Source organism: Nicotiana tabacum, chromosome 7 (genome assembly GCF_000715075.1).
Source record: "Nicotiana tabacum cultivar K326 chromosome 7, ASM71507v2, whole genome shotgun sequence".
Taxonomy (NCBI): Eukaryota; Viridiplantae; Streptophyta; class Magnoliopsida; order Solanales; family Solanaceae; genus Nicotiana; species Nicotiana tabacum.
The window spans coordinates 14,813,026-14,835,410 of NC_134086.1; the positions used below are offsets into that span (position 1 = coordinate 14,813,026).

The following is a 22,385-nucleotide window of genomic DNA, read 5'->3' on the forward strand; positions in this document are numbered from 1 at the left end:
GATTAAAAATGGAAATAAGGTAGATAGTTTAGTTGGTTTGCTTGCCTAGCTTTCACTAGTAGGCGTCATCACGACTCCCGAAGGTGGGAAATTCGGGTCGTGATAATTTTATCTTAGGATTATTATTCTTATCCTATGTACCAAACGATCCCTAAGGGGTTATTTGGTATGTGCGATAAGGGTAAATAATTCCCGGATTAGATGCCATTATTTTATTTTGTGTTAGGTAGAATTTTTGAATTAGAGACTAGTAATCCCAGGATTAGTTAATCCCATAGTGTGATATTATCCTATCCCACATTAAGGATGAAATAATAATTTCGGGATTAGTTAATTCCAGGATAAATACTAAAATGACAGTGATGCCCTTCTCCAAGACTCTTCCCTAAAGATGTGTTAGACAATCCAAGGTTAAAACTAAAAATAAAAGTTTATCTCAACTTATTTAGTATACACCAAACACATGTTCATTTTATACCTAGTATATTCCCTTTTTAGGCCAATGAACCAAATATTTACCAATAAAAATATATTTATTAAAAAATTCCTTCATTATTTAATCCTTGTATTATAATTTCATTATTGTAATTCCGAGATAACTCTGTTGCTCTACCGAACAACCCTTAATTGACTGTATAACCTAAGTTAAAATGTGGACTATATATAAGAAGGTAAACAATAGAAAATAAGAGCCAAAAAAAATATAAGCCACCATAAAATATAGCCTTATCCACGCATGGCCTTTACCATTCAAAATATGGATAAACTACAAAACATAGCGATGCCAGCAGAATAAACAATAAGAAGGAAACAAAAATATTGACTCAGTAAATATGGATGATTCAGTAACAATTTCACTACTCTCCACTGTTCAAGTTCCCAATCCAGTACTGTCAACAAAATCTGGAGAATCTCAACACAAATATAATGTTCTTTTTCGAGGAAACCAATGTTCTATTTCTTTGAAAATTGGTACAAAATGTAGTGGAATGAGGTCATCAACAAGATTGTATGCAGGGTTGACGGAGATAGAACCAGACATTAATGAGGATCCTGTTGATCGATGGAGAACTAATGGCATTGAAATTGTAATGTTTCTCTATTCCTCTTTGATTTATCTATTAATAGTTACAAGGTAGCCCAATGCACAAAGCATCATACATTCATGTATGGTCCGTGAAAGAGCTGCACCCACGTAGACAATGTACCCTAACTCAAGTATTAGTAGCTGCTTTCACAGCTCGTACCTGTGAAATGTTCATAATTGTTCTATGAATTTGCATATAGGCATGTCATAAAGAATTGGTATTTTCGATTGTTGCAGGAAGATTTTGTGTTTGGAAAGTACGATGATCATCACACCTATTTTGAGAGTGAAGATAAAGGTACATAATCCCATTTATATGACACTGTTATTATTTTGAGGACCACCGAAGGATGTGCAGTGGATGGAACTGCTCTTTCCTTAATTAAAGATTTCGGGTTCGAGCCCTTGGTATGAAAAAATCTTTAGTAGGGAATGTTTTCTCCCGAATAGCACCCTACGCGGTGTGAGTCCGGATATAGCCGGGCTCCAATGCGAATACCAAACACCGAGTGAGAAACTAAAAAAAAGTTATTACTCTGAGGAACTAAACAATTTTTAACTACAATATTTGAATGATTAACTTTGTTGGCTTATAGTACTTTCACTTCAAAAAAAAATGGAATTAGCTACGAATGTCATCACTAATTTGTCGCTAAAACGCTCGTAGCTAGCAAAATTTCTTGATAATCCGTTGCTAATCCATCAGTAAATGAGATTAGCGACTGATTTTTATGTTTAGCTACAGAATTTGTCTGTCGCTAAAATCTAATTTTTTTAGTAGTGTTTCCGTATAATTTGTAAATATGTAAAATTCTATTTCATAAAACTTGAAAAATTCATGTCCAACTAGCAGTTAGGGGGAGAAGCAAGATGATTATGTACGTAAGGGTTCGGCCGAATCTAGTAACTTTAGTCTAATTCTAGATTTGTATTAAAAAATCTACTCACTACTAGAATTTCAAAAAAAAGCGACCAAATTTTAGCGACCAAAGTTGGTCTGACTTTGGTCGCTAAATTGGCGAAAATAATAAAATAGTTATTTGATATACATTAGCGACCAAGGTTGGCAGCTACTTGGTCGCTAATTTTGTCAAAATATTGACCGTATTGGTCAGACTTCTTGGTCAAAGGTATACTGAGATTAGCGACCAACGTTGGTCGCTACAGGGGGACCCACTTATAAAATTATAATAATTATTATTAAAAAAATTATAAAATATAAATAAATATAATTTAAAATTAGCGACCAAAATTGGTCGCTAATTAAGGGGTAAGCAGATAGCGACCAACTTTGGTCGCTAAAATGGGACCCAATTATAAAATTTTAATAATTATATTTTTATTTAAAAAAATTTATAAAATATAAAAAAATATAATTCAAATTTAGCGACCAAAGTTGGTCGCTTACAAAAATAGAGACCAACTTTGGTCGCTAATCTGGGACCCAGTTCTAACGTTTAACAATTATATTATTATTTTAAATATTATATAAAATATAAATAAATCTGATTTAAATTTAGCGACCAACTTTGGTCGCTAATTTAAATTTATGTATATTTAGCGACCAAAGTTGGTCTCTTTTCAGGCCAAAAATGGTCAAAATTAAAAATCACTTTTGTATTTACTATCTAAATAATATAAATGTAACCCGTTAACACTTTTGTAATACAAAGGATGAATAGACTAAAATATACTCTAACATGCTATATATGCAGTTAAGCAGTACTACGAAGCGTGCGTGTGTGTCTATATATATATATATATATATATAAGAACATGAAACGCTCGGAACACAGGGACAAGTTCTTTTAGGTATTGATACACTTGTAATTTGATTCATCGACTTATAACCTACTCATATATATATATATATAAGCTATATTCCATATAATATTAGCTAATGCACTAATACTTAGTGCATAGTATAGTATAGTATAGTATAGTATATATACTAAGTGTATTATATATCAAGGTATATTCAATATATATAGTATAATATAGTATATAGTATATAAGCTATATATATATATATAAGAACATGAAGCGCTCGGAACACTGGGACGTGTTCTTTTAGGTATTGATACACTTGTAAATTGATTCATCGACTTATAACCTACTCATATGCATATATATATATATATATATTCGATATAATATTAGCTAATGCACTAATACTTAGTGCATAGTATAGTATAGTATATATATATACTAAGTGTATTATATATACTAAGTGTATAGTATAGTGTATTATATATCAAGGTATATTCGATATATATAGTATAATATAGTGTATAGTATATAAGCTCTATATATATATATATATAAGCTATATTCGATATAATATTAGGTATGTATATATAAGAACATGAAGCGCTCGGAACACAGGGACGAGTTCTTTTAGGTATTGATACACTTGTAAATTGATTCATCGACTTATAACCTACTCATATGCATGTATATATATTAACAATAAATTAAAACGTCTCGACTTATATCAATTAATATATATATATATATATATATATATATATATGAACATGAAGCGCTCGGAACACAGGGACAGGTTCTTTTAGGTATTGATGCACTTGTAAATTGATTCATCGACTTATAACCTATTCATATGCATATATATATATATATATATATATATATATATATATATATATATATATATATATATATATATATATATTAATTGATATAAGTCGAGACGTTTTAATTTATTGTTAATATATATATATATATATATATATGCACTAATACTTAGTGCATAGTATAGTATAGTATATATATACTAAGTGTATTATATATACTAAGTGTATAGTATAGTGTATTATATAATACACTATACTATATATATAGTATAGTGTATTATATACACTTGTAAATTGATTCATCGACTTATAACCTATTCATATGCATGTATATATATTAACAATAGATTAAAACGTCTCGACTTATATCAATTAATATATGTATTATATCGAATATAGCTTATATATATTAATATATATATATATAAGCTATATTCGATATAATATTAGGTATGTATATATAAGAACATGAAGCGCTCGGAACACAGGGACGAGTTCTTTTAGGTATTGATACACTTGTAAATTGATTCATCGACTTATAACCTACTCATATGCATGTATATATATTAACAATAAATTAAAACGTCTTGACTTATATCAATTAATATGTATATATATATATATATAGCTTAAATTGAATTAAAATCCTAAATTTATACTACATATGTACATAATTTTAAATTGAATTAAAAGTAATTTAATTTTTTTTAGAAATAGCGACCAACTTTGGTCGCTATTTTGGTCAAAAAGTCAAAACTTATTTTGCTACCAAAATAGCGACCAAAGTTGGTCGCTATTTTTAATTCCAGTGTCAAAATCGGGTTTCCCCTCCCATTCTTTCAAAAAAATTCCCCAAAATCTCTCTTTTCTCTCTCACACTCAACCCCCCCGACTCCCAGCAATAGCGGCGCCACCCATACCACCGACGACCACCGACAGCAGCAGCTCCACCGCCGGCGACCTCCATTCCCAAGGTAGGTTTCTTTCTCCTTTCTTTGTTTTTTTTCGAAATACAGTGATTTTGTTTAATTTCTCCATGTTAGGGTTCAAAGTTATATATTATTTGTTCAACCATGTTAGGGTTCAAAGTTAATTTCTCCATGTTAGGGTTCAAAGTTAGCTCAACCATGTTAGGGTTCATAGTTATATATTATTTGTAATTTTTAGGGTTCTTATTAATACATTTAGTCCAAAATATTTAGTTTTACCTACTAATTTGGGGAATAAATTGTTTGAAGAGAAGAAACCCTAAGAGTTGCACCTTTAGGATTATGTATTAGAATTTTAGTTTATAAATTAAAATTTTAGGATATGACTTGAACTTTTGTGGATATGAGTTGAACCTTCAGGATATGAATTGAAATTTTTGGTTTATGTATTGGAATTTTAGTTTATAAATTGAAATTTTAGGATATGACTTGAACTTTTGTGGATATGAGTTGAACCTTTAGGATATGAATTGAACCTTTAGGATATGAGTTGGACTTTTAGTTTATGTATTTGAATTTTAGTTTATAAATTTGAATTTTAGGATATGACTTGAACTTTTTTGGATATGAGTTGAACCTTTAGGATATGAATTGAAATTTTTCGTTTATGTATTGGAATTTTAGTTTATAAATTGAAATTTTAGGATATGAATTGAACTTGTGGATATGAGTTGAACCTTTAGGATATGAATTGAATCTTTAGGATATGAATTGAAATTTTTGGTTTATGTATTGGAATTTTAGTTTATAAATTGAAATTTTAGGATATGACTTGAACTTTTGTGGATATGAGTTGAACCTTTAGGATATGAATTGAAATTTTAGGATATGAATTTAAATTTTTGGTTTATGTATTGGAATTTTAGTTTATAAATTGAAATTTTAGGATATGACTTGAACTTTTGTGGATATGAGTTGAAATTTTTGGTTTATGAATTGGAATTTTAGTTTATAAATTGAAATTTTAGGATATGACTTGAACTTTTGTGGATATGAGTTGAACCTTTAGGATATGAATTGAAATTTAGGATTGCAGGGGGATTTTATAGAAGGGGTTGATGACTTTATTAGACATGCAGTGGAACTTCCACCAAGAATAATTTAGACACAGTACCTGGCATAGTGTGCCTTTAATTGTTGTTCTCATTAGCAACAATGACGATGAGAAGGCAATGTCATGTGTTTCAAACAGTGATGGTGTAAGTAGAAATTTAACATTTCCTAAGTAGATAAAAGAAGAGGTTATAGAGGAATTCTCTACTTCATTTTCCAAGAGGAAATAGAAAATTCCTCTATAACCTCTTGTTTTATCTGCTTAGGAAATGTTAAATTTTTACCTACACCATCACTGTTTGAAACACATGTCATTGCCTTCCCATCATCATTGTCGCTAATGAGAACAACAATTGATCAAAGACACACCCTGTCGGGTAATGTATCCAAGTTACTCTCTGTATCCAAGTTCATCCCGAGTAATAGTACCACAAGGATAAACACCAAAGCCACCAGACAACTTTATGATGCCAATGAAGTAAGATAAGCTATTCAATGAGACTCGTATTGTAAAGAAGAAGAAAGAGACTGATCCAGAAAGGTGGGTCGAGGGTCGAGCCTCGACTATACATGTAAGTTTTTTACTTTTCATTAAGTATTTTGATTTACTTTTATATAAATTTTGAAATACTATTCAATATAATATTTCTTATAGGTTCGCTTCACAGCTGATGTGGGGGAATTCATACGTAGTCAGCCACCTAATGAGTCGGGCGAGGCAATCCAACTTTCGGACGAGGATGCTGAAAGAACACTCCTTGAGTACTTTATATACTTTGAACTAGACAATAGAACCAGTTTTCGAATGAGCTTGTAATAAGCGTTAACTTAGTTTTGTTAGCTTAATGTGTTAGTTCTATTGAACTTTATACTTTGTTGCTTTTTATTGTTGTTGTTGTTGTTGTTTATTGTTGTTGTTTTTGTTGGCATAAAATGCCTGTTTAGGATTTTTGGTAAGCTGGCAGATGGCGTAGCTACCAAAATAAGCAGTTTCTGCCAAAAATATACCAAGAAAAGCGACCAACTTTGGTCGCTAGTTGGTCGCTTTTCCCTTAAAAAAGCAATTTTCTGGGCAATAGCGACCAACCTTGGTCACTATTTAACCCAGATTTCTCAAAAGCGACCAACTTTGGTCTCTATTCCATTTTAAAAAAATAATTTCTGAAAATATAGCGACCAAAGTTGGTCGCTTATAATTAAAAAAAAATTATTTCTTGAAGTTAGCGACCAACTATGGTCACTTATTTTTAAAAACAATTAATAAAAAAGCGACCAATCTTGGTCTCTATTTTCCAGATTTTAAAATATAATATTTGGATTAGAGACCAAAGTTGGTCGCTTTTTTATGATTAATAATAAATAAATAAATAACGTATTTTACATTTAGAGACCAACTTTGGTCGCCAAAATTATATTATTAAAATAATAAAGTGACCAAAGTTGGTCGCTATAGTCTTTACCCGGAATATTTGGTCCCTAAAATAAAGGACCAGCAATATTGCGACCAGGCATGTTTGGTCGCTTTTAGGCCTATAAGCGACCAACTTTGGTCGCTTTTTGTGGTCGTTTTTTACCGGATTTCTTGTAGTGACTAATTATGTGCAGAAATTAAATTCAGAACCAGTACTAACGCCTAATGTCATTATCTTAGAGTCTAGATCCCATAAAGTTCAAATTTTGGCTTAGTCGTTGCTAGTAGTTAACTTGATCCCAACTTTTAGAAACACTTCTGTATCAATTGTAAGTTCAAACACTTCTGTATCAAAGAAAGGGACACCGAGACTTCGCCTCGGCCTCGTATTAACGCGATTGGTAACCCCCTCCCTCATTTGACCTATTTCAAATAAAACATGTGTTCATGAGTGCAAATGGTTCGATCAATTATACCGACGATGTCAGGCCAAAGCTAATAGGGTGGTTTGGACTAACGAACCAAATCACTCCCACACCTCGAATCTTTTATGGATTCCAGATGTCGATCGCCACAACAATTAGGAAGGCTGCTCCCTCTATACAGCTCGCCTGAGCTCGGGCTGAAATGCCGAGCCTGCGAAACATGAATGTTTCATTCAAATGACAGCGGGCACACAGCCCAAGTCAACTTCGACCACACTCCGCCAAAGGGATGAAACTCCACGGAAGAGGTGGGACTAAATTATTCGACAAGGAGCTACACATGACGAGAGGAAATCCCTCACCATATGACCCATCGCCGGCATCAATGCCTCCGCCCTTGAAGGGATCAAATGGTGAGCAGAACCCTATCTTCGGCCAAGCCTGGTTGAACACAGCAGAAGGCCATATTAAGGGCTCACGCCATGAAATGGCAGAAACATACCAGACCTCGAAACGTCGCCTATACATCCCGCAACAGGGAAGAACTACTCCGCTCCCTTGTTGTTTATTTTCTAACTCCACTCGGAGATCCAAGGCCTCTGCGGGGTCCGCCGTTCTCTCTTCCTTCGATCGGACTTCCAACCTAAAGAGAGTCCTGCCAGAAAGATTATTAGCAGAGCAACACACCCCCCAGAAGAGGATCCGACGAAATCGCGGGCCTTTCTTCTACAGTCAGACGACGTGCGATGGCCTTCTCTTAAGGACACCGTCCCCTCTGAAGGGCCAATAAATGGTAGGCTAAGTTTCAAAATGGAATCATATAAACAGATCATATGATTAGAGGAGCTGCACCCACGCGGGCCGAGCTCATAGGAACGAGACGACATGTATTTACAACCTATATTTATGCCAAGCAATAAAGAATATCTTTTCGGCATTTCATACTTCGAAAAAGGCTATTTTGGCATATTCGTAGCAAAGGCCTCTCCGCTGAATACGTCCTGAGATACTCGGAGACTTAAACGGTTCAATGCCCATACGTCCCTAGGGTCTGAACCCCGGCTCACAATGCAACTCCGAGTTCACGAGAAGCGGTCTTCAAGCTTATACAAACTCGATGACTCGGAGACTGTCGCCAATTGCCGAACACTGAAAAATCCGAAATTGTAAGACCCCTAGAGGGCAGACTCGGCATAACCAGATCTATTATACATCATACAAACTGTAAGACCTCAATAGGCATGACAAACTGTAAGACCTCAATAGGCATGACAAACCGTAAGACCTCGACAAGCATGAAAACCCCGAAGTTTAGGCTATACATCGCATTTGTAAGAATCCCTAAAGGACATACCCTCGGTGTAGACGCCTAAACTATCGCTTGGGATCAAAAATGGCTACGACCAAACACACATGACTACGGTCAAAACAGCTGATACAACCAAAATAACATGACTCGGGGATGCTCGACTGTCGCTAAAAATTGCAAGCCACTACTTCGAATATACTTCAAAAAGAACAGGTTAAAACAGGCTTCCCTCAACAGGCAAAAACGAGCTCTGACCACGTCGGCTCCAAACCGCAAGAGCGTCGATCTACTCGACCTACGAGCTATGAAACTTAACCGACGACGGTTCAGGCAAAAATACTCTAAAAAAACCTTAACAAGCGAAAACAAAGCCTACAAAAAGCCCACAGGCAAAAACAGCGTAAGAGGCATTGTTGCCAGCTAAGCAAGCCTATGGGCCTCATATTGAAAAGTCTCTACGACCAAACAACGTAAGAGCCATTGTCGTCTGCTAGAAAATTTTGACAACTTGAGGATTAAAATGAGCTTGAATTGTAACCCGATTCGGTGACCGGATCCAAACTAGTTAACTATACAAGCCTCCAGGCCACATACTGAAAGGTCTTACCGACCAAATGGCATAAGTGCCACTATAGTAGACCAGGAAATCCAGGAGGTTACAGCTCGAATCGCAACGCGACTCGGAGACTGGACCAGAAAATTGCAATATGCCTAAGGGCATGAGTGCCACTATCGCCGGCCAGGAAATCGAGGAATTTTAAGGGTCGATTACAACTCGAATCGCAATGCGACTCGGAGACTAGAACCGAAAACTGCAATATGCCTAAGGGCATGGCATAAGTGCCACTATCATCGGCCGAGTAAACCATCGGGCCACACTCCCGTAAGGTCTCTTCGACCCAAAGCATAAAGGGCCATCATCATCCGCCCATGCAGGTAGGAAAGAGCTTGAGGGTCAATTGAAGCTCGAGTCACAATGCGACTTGAAGACTGGACCCAAATCAGTTGGAACGGCAAATGCTTAAGAGCAAGAGATTAAAATGATTACTACCTGCTCGCACGGGCACACATAATTTGAGGAAAAGAAGGCTCGAGCCGGAGCCCGATTCGGAGACTAAGCCTAAACAGCCGGGCCAAGCATCGAGCCCCAGCACCTGCTCGCGCCAAGGATCGCACTTAAGAGCCCCCGGGTCTGTCCGATATGTTTTGGACCTATGAGGACCTCGCCAAACACCAAAACCAGCCTGCCCGATCGAAAGCAACAACAGAAAAAAGGTATAGAAGAAATAAAGCCTCAAGTTTCTTCTTATATATTACATGCGCAAAAAAAAGCGCATTCTCCATCTACAGGCATACCCTACGTATATCAGAGGCAAAGCAACAAAATGGCGAAATCTAAAGCGACAAAATGGCAAAATCTAGAGCAACAAAATGACAAAGTCTACACTCTGTGCTAAAGGGCTACAACTTGTCAAAATCGCCCTCCGCAACGTCAACAAGAAATAACCGAACATCACGCTCGTCCACCCTTGCTCGAGCCAATTCCTCCGAAAGGACGAAGCCCCTTGCACCGACCTCCTCGAGTACCTCTCTTCGGGATCTACAACGAGATATTCCTCGATATTCTTCCCCGGTCATAGGCTCGCTTCAGCTTGGCTTTGGCATCAGTAGCATCCTTCATACGAATTGCTATCTCAGGATCAACCTTGGTTCGGCTTAGTGCTGCTTCTGCCCGGGCATCAATTATCTCGGCTCTAACCTTTGAGAGATCAGATTCGAGTTTCCCAATCATATCAGCTTGAACACTGGCGTTGTCATGAGTCAAATGGAGTTGGACCTCGAAGGCAGGAACCTTAGCTGAGGAACTCATCTCCTCCAAAGTTCGAGCGTGCACTTGAGCTTTTAGCTCCCTGCAAGCAACTCTAACATGGTTGACGTCGCCTTTGAGGTACTCCAAGGCCTTTGCCTTTCTCTGCAACTGATATGGTAAAAGGGGTTAGCCTTAAGGTTAGAAAGGAGCGAAGAATGTACTACAGAAAGTTACCTGCTCCATCAAATAGCTCTCATAGTTTGAGCTTCGGTGCGCCTCATATCGCCAATGCTGCAGCTCAACTTCCTTCTCACTAAGGAGCCTAAGGGATTCGCCCTCATCCAGAATTTTCTAAAGCTTGGCCCCTTGACGGAGCAGTTCAGACCTAAGCCTATCACAGGACTTCACAAGGAAGGTTCAATAGAGGGATGAGGGCACGGGGCACAGGGAAACTGTACATGGACTCACCATAAAGAGAAGCCGATGGACTTCCTCGAAGTCGGAACACACTCAAGTTGATCTTGCCCCTGAGTCCCCAGAAGATCCGACCTCGGGCACGGTGTATTCGCTCAAAGGAACCGCCGACCGAGAATTAGGTGCTCCGGGAGAAGCGGACCCGGCCGACGCCCCTTCGTCGGAAATGTGAGCCCGACCAGCACCACTAAAGGCTCCATCACACCACGGGTGCCCCATTCCAAGGAACCGCCCGATATCTGCAAACAGCGAATCCAGCACAAATGGAATGGGAAAATATTACCTTGGGTATACGAAGGCAAGGCAAAGGCAGCATACGCACATACCTTGGTACTGCGCTCCCCATCCGGTATGAAGTATAGCTTGCCACCTGCGATCGTCACGGGACGAATGGGTCACCAGCTTCCGGACCCAGTCGGGCAGATCATGGACTTCACCCGGCATCCACGAAGTTGCTGCAACAAGGGAGACAACATTATTACTCAGCTGATTTTCGCTATAGGCTAAATTTGAAAAAGCGCCAAACGCCTCACTCACGTGCATAATTCCACCCTTCGGGAAATGGTAAAAACTCCACAGGGATAATTTCGATCATCCGGACCCAGATAAACTAACTGGTGTTGATACTCAATTTTTTCCTACATATTTTCAAAGTGACATATATGTGCATATATAAGCACCCCAAAGGGTTTTGTCATTTTTAACGATTTTAAACCAATTTATGGCATATTTTTACACTATAAAATCCAATAATTATTCCCAAAACTTGTCATTTTGGTTAATAATTTATTTTATTCTCACATTTACACAAAAGATAATTTACATGATTTTTACATAATTTTACAAGTCCATTTGGTATTTTAAGCTAAAATTGCATAAAATTGCAATTTTAGCCTATTTCTCGATTTAATAGCATTTTTAATCACAAAATCATTTCTAATATTTTTAAATTAATACTTATGCATTTTTTATTGACTCGGTATTTTTAATTTGATTTTTGAACACCATTTACTATTTTTATAAATTCAAAATGTGGAAAATTAGCTATTTAAATTGTAGCCTCTTTACTTTCAATTATAGCCTAAATTAAACCCAAATCCCAGCCCAAATTGAACCCAATTATACAACCCAATTTCAAAAATTACCCGACCCAGACCCTACTAAATAAACCCGCCCAGATCCTTTCTTTAATCGTGGCCGTTGATTATTCTAATCAACGGCCCTCATCCGCCTTGCCTTAATTAAACCCACAAGCCCCCTAACCCTAATCATTTCTCTTCAGCAGCCGCCCTTGTATCCCCTTCGTCTCTCAAACGCTCCTAAGCCCCTCCAAAACCCTAGCCTATTTCACCGGTCTCCGACCTTATTCCACAGGAAATCATGGCCTCTCAGACCCTGAGCAGCCTGTACCTACCCCCCACATACCCCTATGTTCCTTTTGCTCGAGGTTTCAGAATCCGACTTTGAAGACCCCGTCTCAGAATCTTTCCGATTCAAGTTCTATGTCCCTTTCCGGCTCATCTCCGGCAGTCCTAGCCCTGTGAGTCCATCTCCGACTCAGGACCAGTCCGTTCCAGGCCTTTCTCACTTTCTAAGGTTTTCTCTGAAACCCTAATCCCTCGAGGTTTTCTTTGTTTCTCTCTAAAATCTACTTCAGATTCGTGTTATTTTCTAAGATTTTAAAGTATTTTCCACATCTTTTCGATTTTTGGCTTTCAAAACTGTTCATCTTCTTAAAACTTAGGGTTTCCATGATCTTTTACTTGTTTTACTGCTATTTTTTATATTTTTACTTTGCTAAGTGTTTTTACTATGGTTTTCTGTGTATTTTTTTACTGTATTTTCCTAGGGTTTCTAAGGATTTCTTTTACTGTGTTTGCTTCCATGAACTGTCTGTGTTCTTTGGGTTTTCTTGAGTTTATTTTGACTGATCTTCTATGCTTCGTCTTTGCATGTGAGCTGTGGGGAGAAACCCTAAATTTTGGGGGGTTTTCCAACCATCTGTGCACGATTGTTTGATTCTTGTGCTGCTTCTTGTCTGATTCCAAAACCCTAAACTCGTCTCATGTTTCTGATTCTTGCTAAGCTTTGCAAGACCTCTTGATTTTCGCATGTCTATGTTTTTCTATTTGATCACATGACTGCACTGTTCGTTTAATTCTAGCCTCGCATGTTTAAATTTATACACTTTTTATAATCAGACTTTTTCCTCTCTAAACAACCCTAATTTTTGGGATTGATTTCTATATGAATTTATTTGATTCTCTCCTTGTTTGATTTGGACCTGTTTTCTGACTTAATTCATTATTTTCGAATCTTTGATTCCTGATTTACCCTGGAGGACTTTACAGTCTGGTGGCTCGTTAAAGAAAAAGGATGTAAATTCCGTAATGGTTGCGCAAAGGAACAATTCCCCTATGAAGTACCAAACCTATCCCTCAGCTTCACTCACATATCAACCTACCCTAAACTACCAAGCACCATCACCCACTTACCAAATTCCACCACCTGCTTACCAATCACCTACATCACCTACGTATCAACCCACTTCACCCAGATATTCTCAACCCGCACCCGTATACCAAGTATACAACTCCCAACCTTCTCACTACCCATCACCTCCTACCCGCCAAAACTTTCCCCGACCTAGACTAAACTTCGACCGTAAACTTCCCAGACAATATACCGCCATAGCCGAGCCAATTGACCAATTATATGAAAAACTTAAAGCAGCCGGTTATGTTACCCCCTATTCCAGCCGTAACTCCAGAAAATCCTTCCCAATGGATCAACCCAAACAAGACTTGCGCATACTATTTCGGGAAGAAGGGCCATACCATCGACGAGTGTCGCTCGTTGAAAGACAAGATTCAGAACCTGATTGACGACAAGATCATTATAGCAAAGGAGCCCGCTCCTAATGTCCACAACAACCCCCTGCCTGACCATAAGGGCAGGAGCATCCATATGATTGAGATTGAAGACGATTAGGACCCCAAAGGGTCAAGCGGGTTGATAGCTGAAGGTGATGAACCTCAGAAGCCGGCTATTACCCTCAATCCCATTATTGTTCAGATTCAGCCTTCTAAGGAGGATGTGGTAAATGTGTCTGTGCCACTCGAGTTTGAAGCACCGCCTGCAATGGTGCCAAAACCGATTGAGGTTGAGTTTGGGATTCCAAAGGCACCCGCACCGTTTGAAGTTGTTGTGTTACCTCCAAGGGTTCCCATTCTAGTTTCCATGACAGACATGACCCCATTCAAGTCGAAAGCCATACCTTGGGATTACACAGCTGAGGCTAGAAGGAAAGGGAAGACACATACCGGAGAAGCGGTCACCGCACAGGGCATGACTAGAACAGGCAGGTTATACACCCCAGAACATTTAGCACAGTCCAGCAAGCAAGCCTCTGGACGTCCTGTCGAAACTAGGCCCGATGACCTTTGGAGAAAGATACAGGCCAAAGAGTACTCAGTCGTCGAGCAACTGAACAAAACGCCAGCACATATTTCTATTCTGGCTTTTCTGCAAAGCTCTGAGGCACATAAAAACGCCTTAATGAAAATATTGAGTGAAGCTTATGTTCCAGCAACATAACAGGAGGCGAAATGGCAAACATGGTGGGGCAGGTACTGGAAAGCTACAAGATCACCTTCCACGAGGACGAATTACCACCAGAAGGGCTTAGTCACAACAAGGCGCTGCATATCATTGTGCAATGCGAAGATCATTTCATCACCAGAATCTTGGTCGACGGGGGATCCAGCCTCAACATTTGTCCATTGATAACTCTCAGGACATTGGGTAAAGGATTGCACGAGGTCAAAGATGGGGCTATCAATGTCAAAGCTTCTGATGGATCTCAGAGGTCCACCATTGGAGAAATTAGCCTATGACTACAGATGGGACCCACCTGGTTTGATGTCGAGTTCCAAGTCATTGACGTACCAGCATCCTACAATTTGTTGCTGGGACGACCCTGGATCCACGCCGCTGGGGCGGTAGCATCAACTTTGCATCAGGCTGTAAAATTTGAATGGAATCATCAGGAAGTAATCATTCATGGCGACGGTAGCAACCCTATATACAGTCGCCAAACCATTACGATGATCGGAGGCAGAAGAATGATATGAGGAGAAACGTACCACCACATCAAGCGGGTCAATGCTGTAGAGAAAGACAAGTGGTGGAATAGCAAGATCGAAAGCATCCTGAATTGGAGTGAGTATGAACCCGGAAAAGGACTTGGCAAGAACCTGCAGGGTATCACCAAACCTATCAAGCTAAAGAAGCACGGTACCACTTTTGGCCTAGGGTATGAGTACACTTAGGAGGAGTTCAACCACTGGTCACCTCCATGGCGTGGACCATACCATCCGCTGGAGCACCCTCTACCTCAGTTAGAGTAGACATTTCAGCTAGCTGATGTCATATATGGATTAGAGGAAGATGAGACACTGATAGCAATGAAGAACCTGTTTCTGAGGGCGGATATGGATTGTTGTGTTATCTTCGAGGAGGAAGGGGAGGAAGGCCCTTCCATTCAAGCCATGAACCGAGGGGAACGCCTTAAAAATTGGTCGGTCACGACCACCAGTGCCCGGACATCTTCGGGGTAGCAAGGCTGAACGAGCATCATGCATCGTATCTTTATTTTCTTAGTTTCTTTTCCTTTCTGCATTGTCTTTACGTTCCAAAAGAGCCCTGATGTCTCGAACGATTATGAATTTCAATCAAAGCATTTCAAATTCATTATATATTGCACTCTTATTACTCCTCTCTATCATTTACTTTGTTTTACACAGCATTACTATTACATATCTTGATGATGAACCGATGACTGTAACTTGCAACGAGGCAATGCAATAATCGGATATAGATTCAGAAGAAGATGAGATACCAGAAGCGGTTGTCAGAGAGGTCAAGAACTTTGAGAATAGGCCTAAGTCTAATCTAGATGAGACCGAAGACGTTAATTTGGGTGATACTGAGAATGTCAAGGAAACACGTATCAGTGCACATTTGTCGCCATCAGAAAAGAAAGAGTACACAGAGTTCCTAAAAGAGTATGAGGATATCTTTGCATGGTCTTATGATGATATGACTGGCCTCAGCACATCCATTGTGGCTCACAAGTTGCCAACAGATCCTACATGGCCGCCGGTAAAGCAGAAGCTCAGGAAGTTCAAGCCAGACATGAGTTTGAAGATTAAAGAAGAGGTTACTAAGCAAGTCAGAGCCAGGGTTCTCAGGGTGGTAGAATATCCGACATGGTTAGCCAACATCGTGCTGGTACCAAAGAAGGATGGGAAGGTTAGAGTCTGTGTCAACTACAGGGATCTCAACCGGGCTAGTCCCAAAGACAACTTTCCTTTGCCGAATATACACATCTTGATCGACAACTGCGCCAACCATGAGCTGCAGTCATTCGTTGATTGTTTCGCTGGGTACCATCAGATATGGATGGATGAAGAAGATGCAGAGAAAACGGCGTTTATCACGCCATGAGGGATGTACTGTTATAGAATGATGCAGTTTGGATTGAAAAATGCTGGTGCTGCCTACATGAGAGCCATGACTACCATTTTTCACGACATGATACACAAAGAGATCAAGGTGTATGTGGATGACGTCATCATCAAATTCAGGAAAGCTGCAGATCATATGGAAGACTTGCGAAAGTTCTTCAACAGGTTGAGAAGGTACAATTTGAAACTGAATCCCTCCAAGTGTGCATTCGGGGTTCCTGCTGGAAAATTATTGGGTTTCATCGTGAGTCGTTGAGGAATAGAATTGGATCCATCAAAGGTCAAATCTATCCAAGAATTGCCGCCGCCAAAGAACAAGAAGGACGTGATGAGTTTCCTGGGAAGACTCAACTATATCAGCCGATTCATAGCTCAGTCTATTGTCATTTGTGAACCCATCTTCAAAATGCTGAAGAAGGATACCGCCACCAAATGGACCGATGAATGTCAAAAGGCTTTTGACAGAATCAAGGAATACTTGTCTACGCCGCCAGTCTTGGTTCCGCCTGAACCAGGGAGACCCCTTTTGCTCTATCTCGCAGTGTTGGATGGAGCATTTGGTTGTGTTTTGGGGCAACATGATGAAACTGGGAGAAAGGAGCAAGCCATCTGCTATCTCAGTAAGAAGTTCACACCGTACGAGGCCCGATATTCTCTTTTAGAACGTGCTTGTTGTGCTCTGACTTGGGTCGCGCAGAAGTTGAGGCATTACTTATGTGGCTACACTACTTATCTCATATCCAGAATGGACTCTCTGAAGTATATCTTCCAGAAGCCCATGCCCACCGGCAAGCTCGCCAACTGGCAGATCTTGCTAAGTGAATTCGACATTGTTTACGTAACCCAGAAAGCAATCAAAGGGCAAGCCTTGGCGGACCATCTCGCCGAGAATCCCATAGACGGAGAATACGAGCCCTTAAAAACGTATTTTCCCGATGAAGAGGTATCTTTCATAGGAGAAGATATTGCAGAATCCTATGATGGTTGGAGGTTGTTTTTTGACAGAGCTGCAAATTTCAAAGGAGTTGGCATAGGAGCAGTCCTGGTATCAGAAACCGGTCAGCATTACCCGGTATCCGCCAAGCTCAGGTTCCCATGCACCAACAACATGGCCGAATATGAAGCCTGCATTCTAGGGATTAAACTGGCCATTGATATGAACATTCAGGAGTTACTAGTAATCGGAGACTCGGACCTACTCATACATCAGGTTCGAGAAGAATGGGCAACCAAGAATCCCAAGATACTCCCTTATCTGCATCACATACAGGAATTGAGAAAGAGGTTCAGAAAGACGGAATTCCAGCATGTTCCCAGGGTACAGAATGAGTTCGCCGATACACTTGCCACTTTGTCATCTATGATTCAGCATTCAGATACAAATTTCATTGACCCCATCCAGGTCAATATTCATGACTAACCAGCTTATTGTGCTCATGTTGAGGAAGAAGCCGATGGGAAACCATGGTTCCACGACATCAAAGAGTATTTGACCACAGAAGAATATCCAGAGCTTGCCAATGCTACCCAGAAATGCACGCTTCGGAGACTATCCAATAATTTCTTTCACAGCGGAGGAATCCTGTATAGGAGGACTCCTAATTTGGGTTTACTAAGATGTGTCGATGCAAGGGAAGCAACCAAGTAATTGGAGGAAGTACATTCAGGGACCTGTGGACCGCACATGAATGGTTTTGTTTTAGCAAAGAAGATACTCCGAGCAGGATATTTCTGGATGACTATGGAAACGGACTACATCCAGTATGTCCAAAAGTGCCATCGCTGTCATATACATTTAGATATGATAAAAGTGCCTCCAAACGAGCTTAATGCAACAAGCTCACCATGGCCGTTCGCCGCTTGGGGAATGGACGTTATCGGTCCAATCGAGCCTACCGCGTCAAACGGGCACAGGTTCATCTTGGTAGCAATTGATTATTTTACTAAATGGGTTGAAGCAGCATCATACAAAGCAGTTACCAAGAAGGTGGTAGCAGATTTTGTCCTCGACCGTATTGTTTGTCGGTTCGGAATTCCAGAGTCAATCATCACCGACAATGGTTCCAATTTTAACAGCGACCTGATGAAAACAATGTGTGAGACTTTCAAGATCAGACACAAGAATTCTACGGCGTATAGACCGCGGATGAATGGAGCCGTAGAAGCGGCCAACAAAAACATCAAGAAGATACTAAGGAAGATGATCGAGAGGCACAAACAATGGCATGAGAAGTTGTCATTCGCCTTATGGGGTTATCGTACCACAGTCCGCACATCAATCGGGGCAACTCCCTACGTGTCAGTTTATGGTATAGAGGCGGTCATTCCCGCTGAGGTAGAAATTCCCTCATTAAGGATCATACAAGAAGCCGAGTTAGATGACACAGAATGGGTAAAAGGTCGCTACGAGCAGTTAGCCCTCATAGATGGAAAAAGGATGAATGTAGTCTGTCACGGTCAGATATACCAGAACAGAATGTCCAGAGCCTTCAACAAGAGAGTTAAACCAAGGAAGTTTACACCAGGACAGCTGGTGTTGAAGAAGATATTTCCACATCAAGACAAATCCAAAGGGAAATTCTCCCCCACTTGGCAGGGTCCATACATGGTTCACCGAGTTCTAACCGGAGGAGCCCTTATTCTTGCAGAAATGGATGGAGAAGTCTGGCCGAAGCCGATCAACTCAGACGCAGTAAAGAGATACTACATTTGATCGTATGCTTTTATTTATGATGTAATTTGAACTACGCCTGACCTGATTCCTATTAAAGAGGGGATACATAGGCAGCCCTATGGGTTTGGTCACATTTTAATAAAAATTCCATTTTCCCCGCTATTGGAACTGGGGCAGAATTTTGAGGAGGATCCTCAAAATTCCGAAGGCAGTTTGTCGGCTTTCGCATCAACATCAACCCAGTAAACTGGGGCAGAATTTTGAGGAGGACCCTCAAAATTCTGGAATCGACCCACTTTCAGTTATTCAGCACAGCCGTCAGCAGCGCCAGCTCAGTGAACTGGGGCAGGATTTTGAGGAGGACCCTCAAAATTTCGGAGCAAGCAAGGTTGCCGTGTCTTGAACCACGTTGCAGTTGTTGGTTCATCCAAAATAAAATCATTTTTTTTTCGAAAATATATATACTTACATTACATTTACTGAATAATGCATAAACATCATTTTGCATCACCGTCGTTCAGCAATGCTACCCCAATGATACGTAACGTCAGGAGCCAAGGGATACGAACTAACCTTCCCCCGCTACAGAACTCACGATTTTTCTTTGGATGCAGGAACTCAGATCACAATGCAAAAGGCATTCACTCTTCCAAGTCAAAACCCTCGAAACAATCACTCAACTCACAAAGGTCTACTATCTACACCCAACATTCCGCAGCAGTCATGATATCGCAACCGCCTATCAGCTAAGAAAATTACTACTATTTGCTCCTTTACATTACTGCACTGCATAAGGCTACTTTCTGCCTTTCGAGACTAAGCTCTGTCTCAGTCTGCATTTTGCATAAGGCTACTCTATGCCTTTCGAGGTTGAGCTCTACCTCCATATTGCATAAGGCTATCTATCTGCCTTCCGAGACTAAGCTTTGTCTCCATCCATATTGCATAAGGCTATTCTCTGCCTTTCGAGGTTAAGCTCTACCTCCATATTGCATAAGGCTATCTATGTGCCTTCCAAGACTAAGCTCTGTATCTATCTATATTTTACATAAGGCTATTCTCTGCCTTTCGAGGTTAAGCTCTACCTCTATATTGCATAAGGCTATTTATCTGCCTTTCGAGACTAAGATCTGTCTCCATCTGCATTTTGCATAAGGCTACTCTCTATCTTTCGAGGTTAAGCTCTACCTCCATATTGCATAAGGCTATCTATCTGCCTTCCCAGACTAAGCTCTGTCTCCATCCATATTGCATAAGGCTATTTTCTGCCTTTCGAGGTTAAGCTCTACCTCCATATTGCATAAGGCTATCTATCTGCCTTCCGAGACTAAGCTCTGTCTCTATCTATATTTTGCATAAGGCTATTCTCTGCCTTTCGAGGTTAAGCTCTACCTCCATATTGCATAAGGCTATCTATCTGCCTTTCGAGACTAAGCTCTGTCTCCATCCTACATGGCTGAACTATCGCCACTTTATTTAAATTCTCGCTTCGGCTGAAATATCGCCACCTGCATTCAAATTCACGCCTTGGCTGAAAAATTTCCACTCTTTGCATTCATTCGGCTGAAAAATTGCCACCTTCTCATGGGCTGAAAAATCGCCAACTTGTTCAAATGCGTCATAGTTCGGAGGCACCATCTTCATAGCCCGAGAACACCATTACATGGCCTGCGAATCTTTATTTTATGCTCTTCATTGCCCAGGACATCATAGTCTGAGGACGTCATCCTAACCGTCCAAAGACAGCATTCATGGTCCAATGGGAATTTGTATCATGTTTAAATTATGCACAATATGCACATTGCTCATCTACAGGTACACCGGCTAGCGAACGGCCGTCTCAGGAGAAGCGATCCTGCTCTGGTTCTCCATAATCTATTCAACTCCAAAAACCTTTTAAATTTGACCATCGCGTCCGTCTTTTCAAATCTCCATCGACACATTCCGTCAATAGTTCCTGAACTACATGTGGCCTGATTCCTGTGAAACCAGGGATATGTAGGCAGCTCAGAAACCAATGTGCGGCCAAAGTTCTTTTTCAATCACCGATCCGGTCAAAATTGGCCATCTTGTCTTTACCCGACAACTCTTTCATCCTCCTCGGGTAAAGAGGGGCAGCTGTTGATACCAAATAAATTTTGTAAAGAAAATTATTTTCTGGAAATTTCTATGAGTTTTGGAAATGAAATGCATTTAGAATTTGATGGTATCGGGCCTGTATTCTAGTTCTGGAGCCTGGTACAGGTCTTATATGTAAAATAAGATGAATCTGTGAAATTTTGTAAGAAACGGAAGTCGTTTGCGGTGATTCGGACCCGTAGGTGTGAAAACCCCTACTTTGAAAGTTTTGAGATTTTTCTTAGATTTCTATGCTAAATTCGTTGTTTAAGAGATTATTTTGGCGATTTACTCGCACAGATAAGTTCATATGATGTTTTTGAGTTAGTACGTACGTTTTGTTTGGAGCCTCGAGGGCTCGACTGAGTTTCGGAAAGTTTTTGAACTATAGAAAGTTGCAGGTTTTTGCTGTTCAGTGCACAGAGATTTTTTTATTCGCGTTCGCGTGGTCCCCCTCGCGGACGCATCACGTGAATGCACGTGTAAGGCAAATATCCCAGGTGCCAGTTTTCTTCTTCGCGAACGCGAAGCCTGAGATGCGAACGCGAAGGCTCGAGGGGTCAAAGCTCCGCGAACGCGAGACCAATGTCGCGAACGCGAAGGTCACTTAGGCCTAACTCATCGCGAACGTGACAGGCCTATCGCAAACGCGATGAAGGCCTGTCCAGTGATTTTAAAACAGAAGCAAAACGGGACTTAATCAAAATTTCATAACTTCTTCTTCCAAACTCCAAATTGGGCGATTTTTGAAAGGGGATTTCACCACAAATCTATTGGTATGTAATCTTAGACTCATTTTCTTCAATTTTCATTAACACCCATTACATTTCTAGGCCTAAATCATGTTCTTAAGGGTAGAAATATTATGGCTTTGGGTAGAGTTAGGGCTTTTTGTATATTTGGGATTTAGACC

At 39.9% G+C, this 22,385-nt stretch overlaps 1 protein-coding gene across 2 annotated transcripts; it reads left to right on the plus strand.

The window, feature by feature from the left end:
• The first annotated feature begins 712 nt into the window (after window positions 1-712).
• LOC107806759 (uncharacterized) lies at window positions 713-6,592 on the plus strand. Of its 2 annotated transcripts, none has more exons than XM_075256967.1 (5): window positions 713-1,088; window positions 1,325-1,385; window positions 4,581-4,655; window positions 5,699-6,295; window positions 6,379-6,592. In XM_075256967.1, exons 1-4 carry the CDS (start codon window positions 834-836, stop codon window positions 5,773-5,775), a joined length of 468 nt encoding a protein of 155 aa, XP_075113068.1. In that variant the 5' UTR covers window positions 713-833; the 3' UTR covers window positions 5,776-6,295; window positions 6,379-6,592. The 2 variants fall into 2 exon arrangements, with proteins under 2 accessions (XP_075113068.1, XP_075113069.1); XM_075256968.1 differs by having other exon boundaries at window positions 5,707-6,295.
• The last annotated feature ends 15,793 nt before the right edge of the window (window positions 6,593-22,385 follow it).

Coding starts and splice junctions, on each gene's coding strand:
- LOC107806759 (XM_075256967.1), top strand. CDS start 834: ATGGATGATTCAGTAACAATTTCACTACTCTCCACTGTTCAAGTTCCC. Junction 1,089..1,324: donor GAACTAATGGCATTGAAATT/GTAATGTTTCTC, acceptor CGATTGTTGCAG/GAAGATTTTGTGTTTGGAAA. Junction 4,656..5,698: donor CGGCGACCTCCATTCCCAAG/GTAGGTTTCTTT, acceptor ATTGAAATTTAG/GATTGCAGGGGGATTTTATA.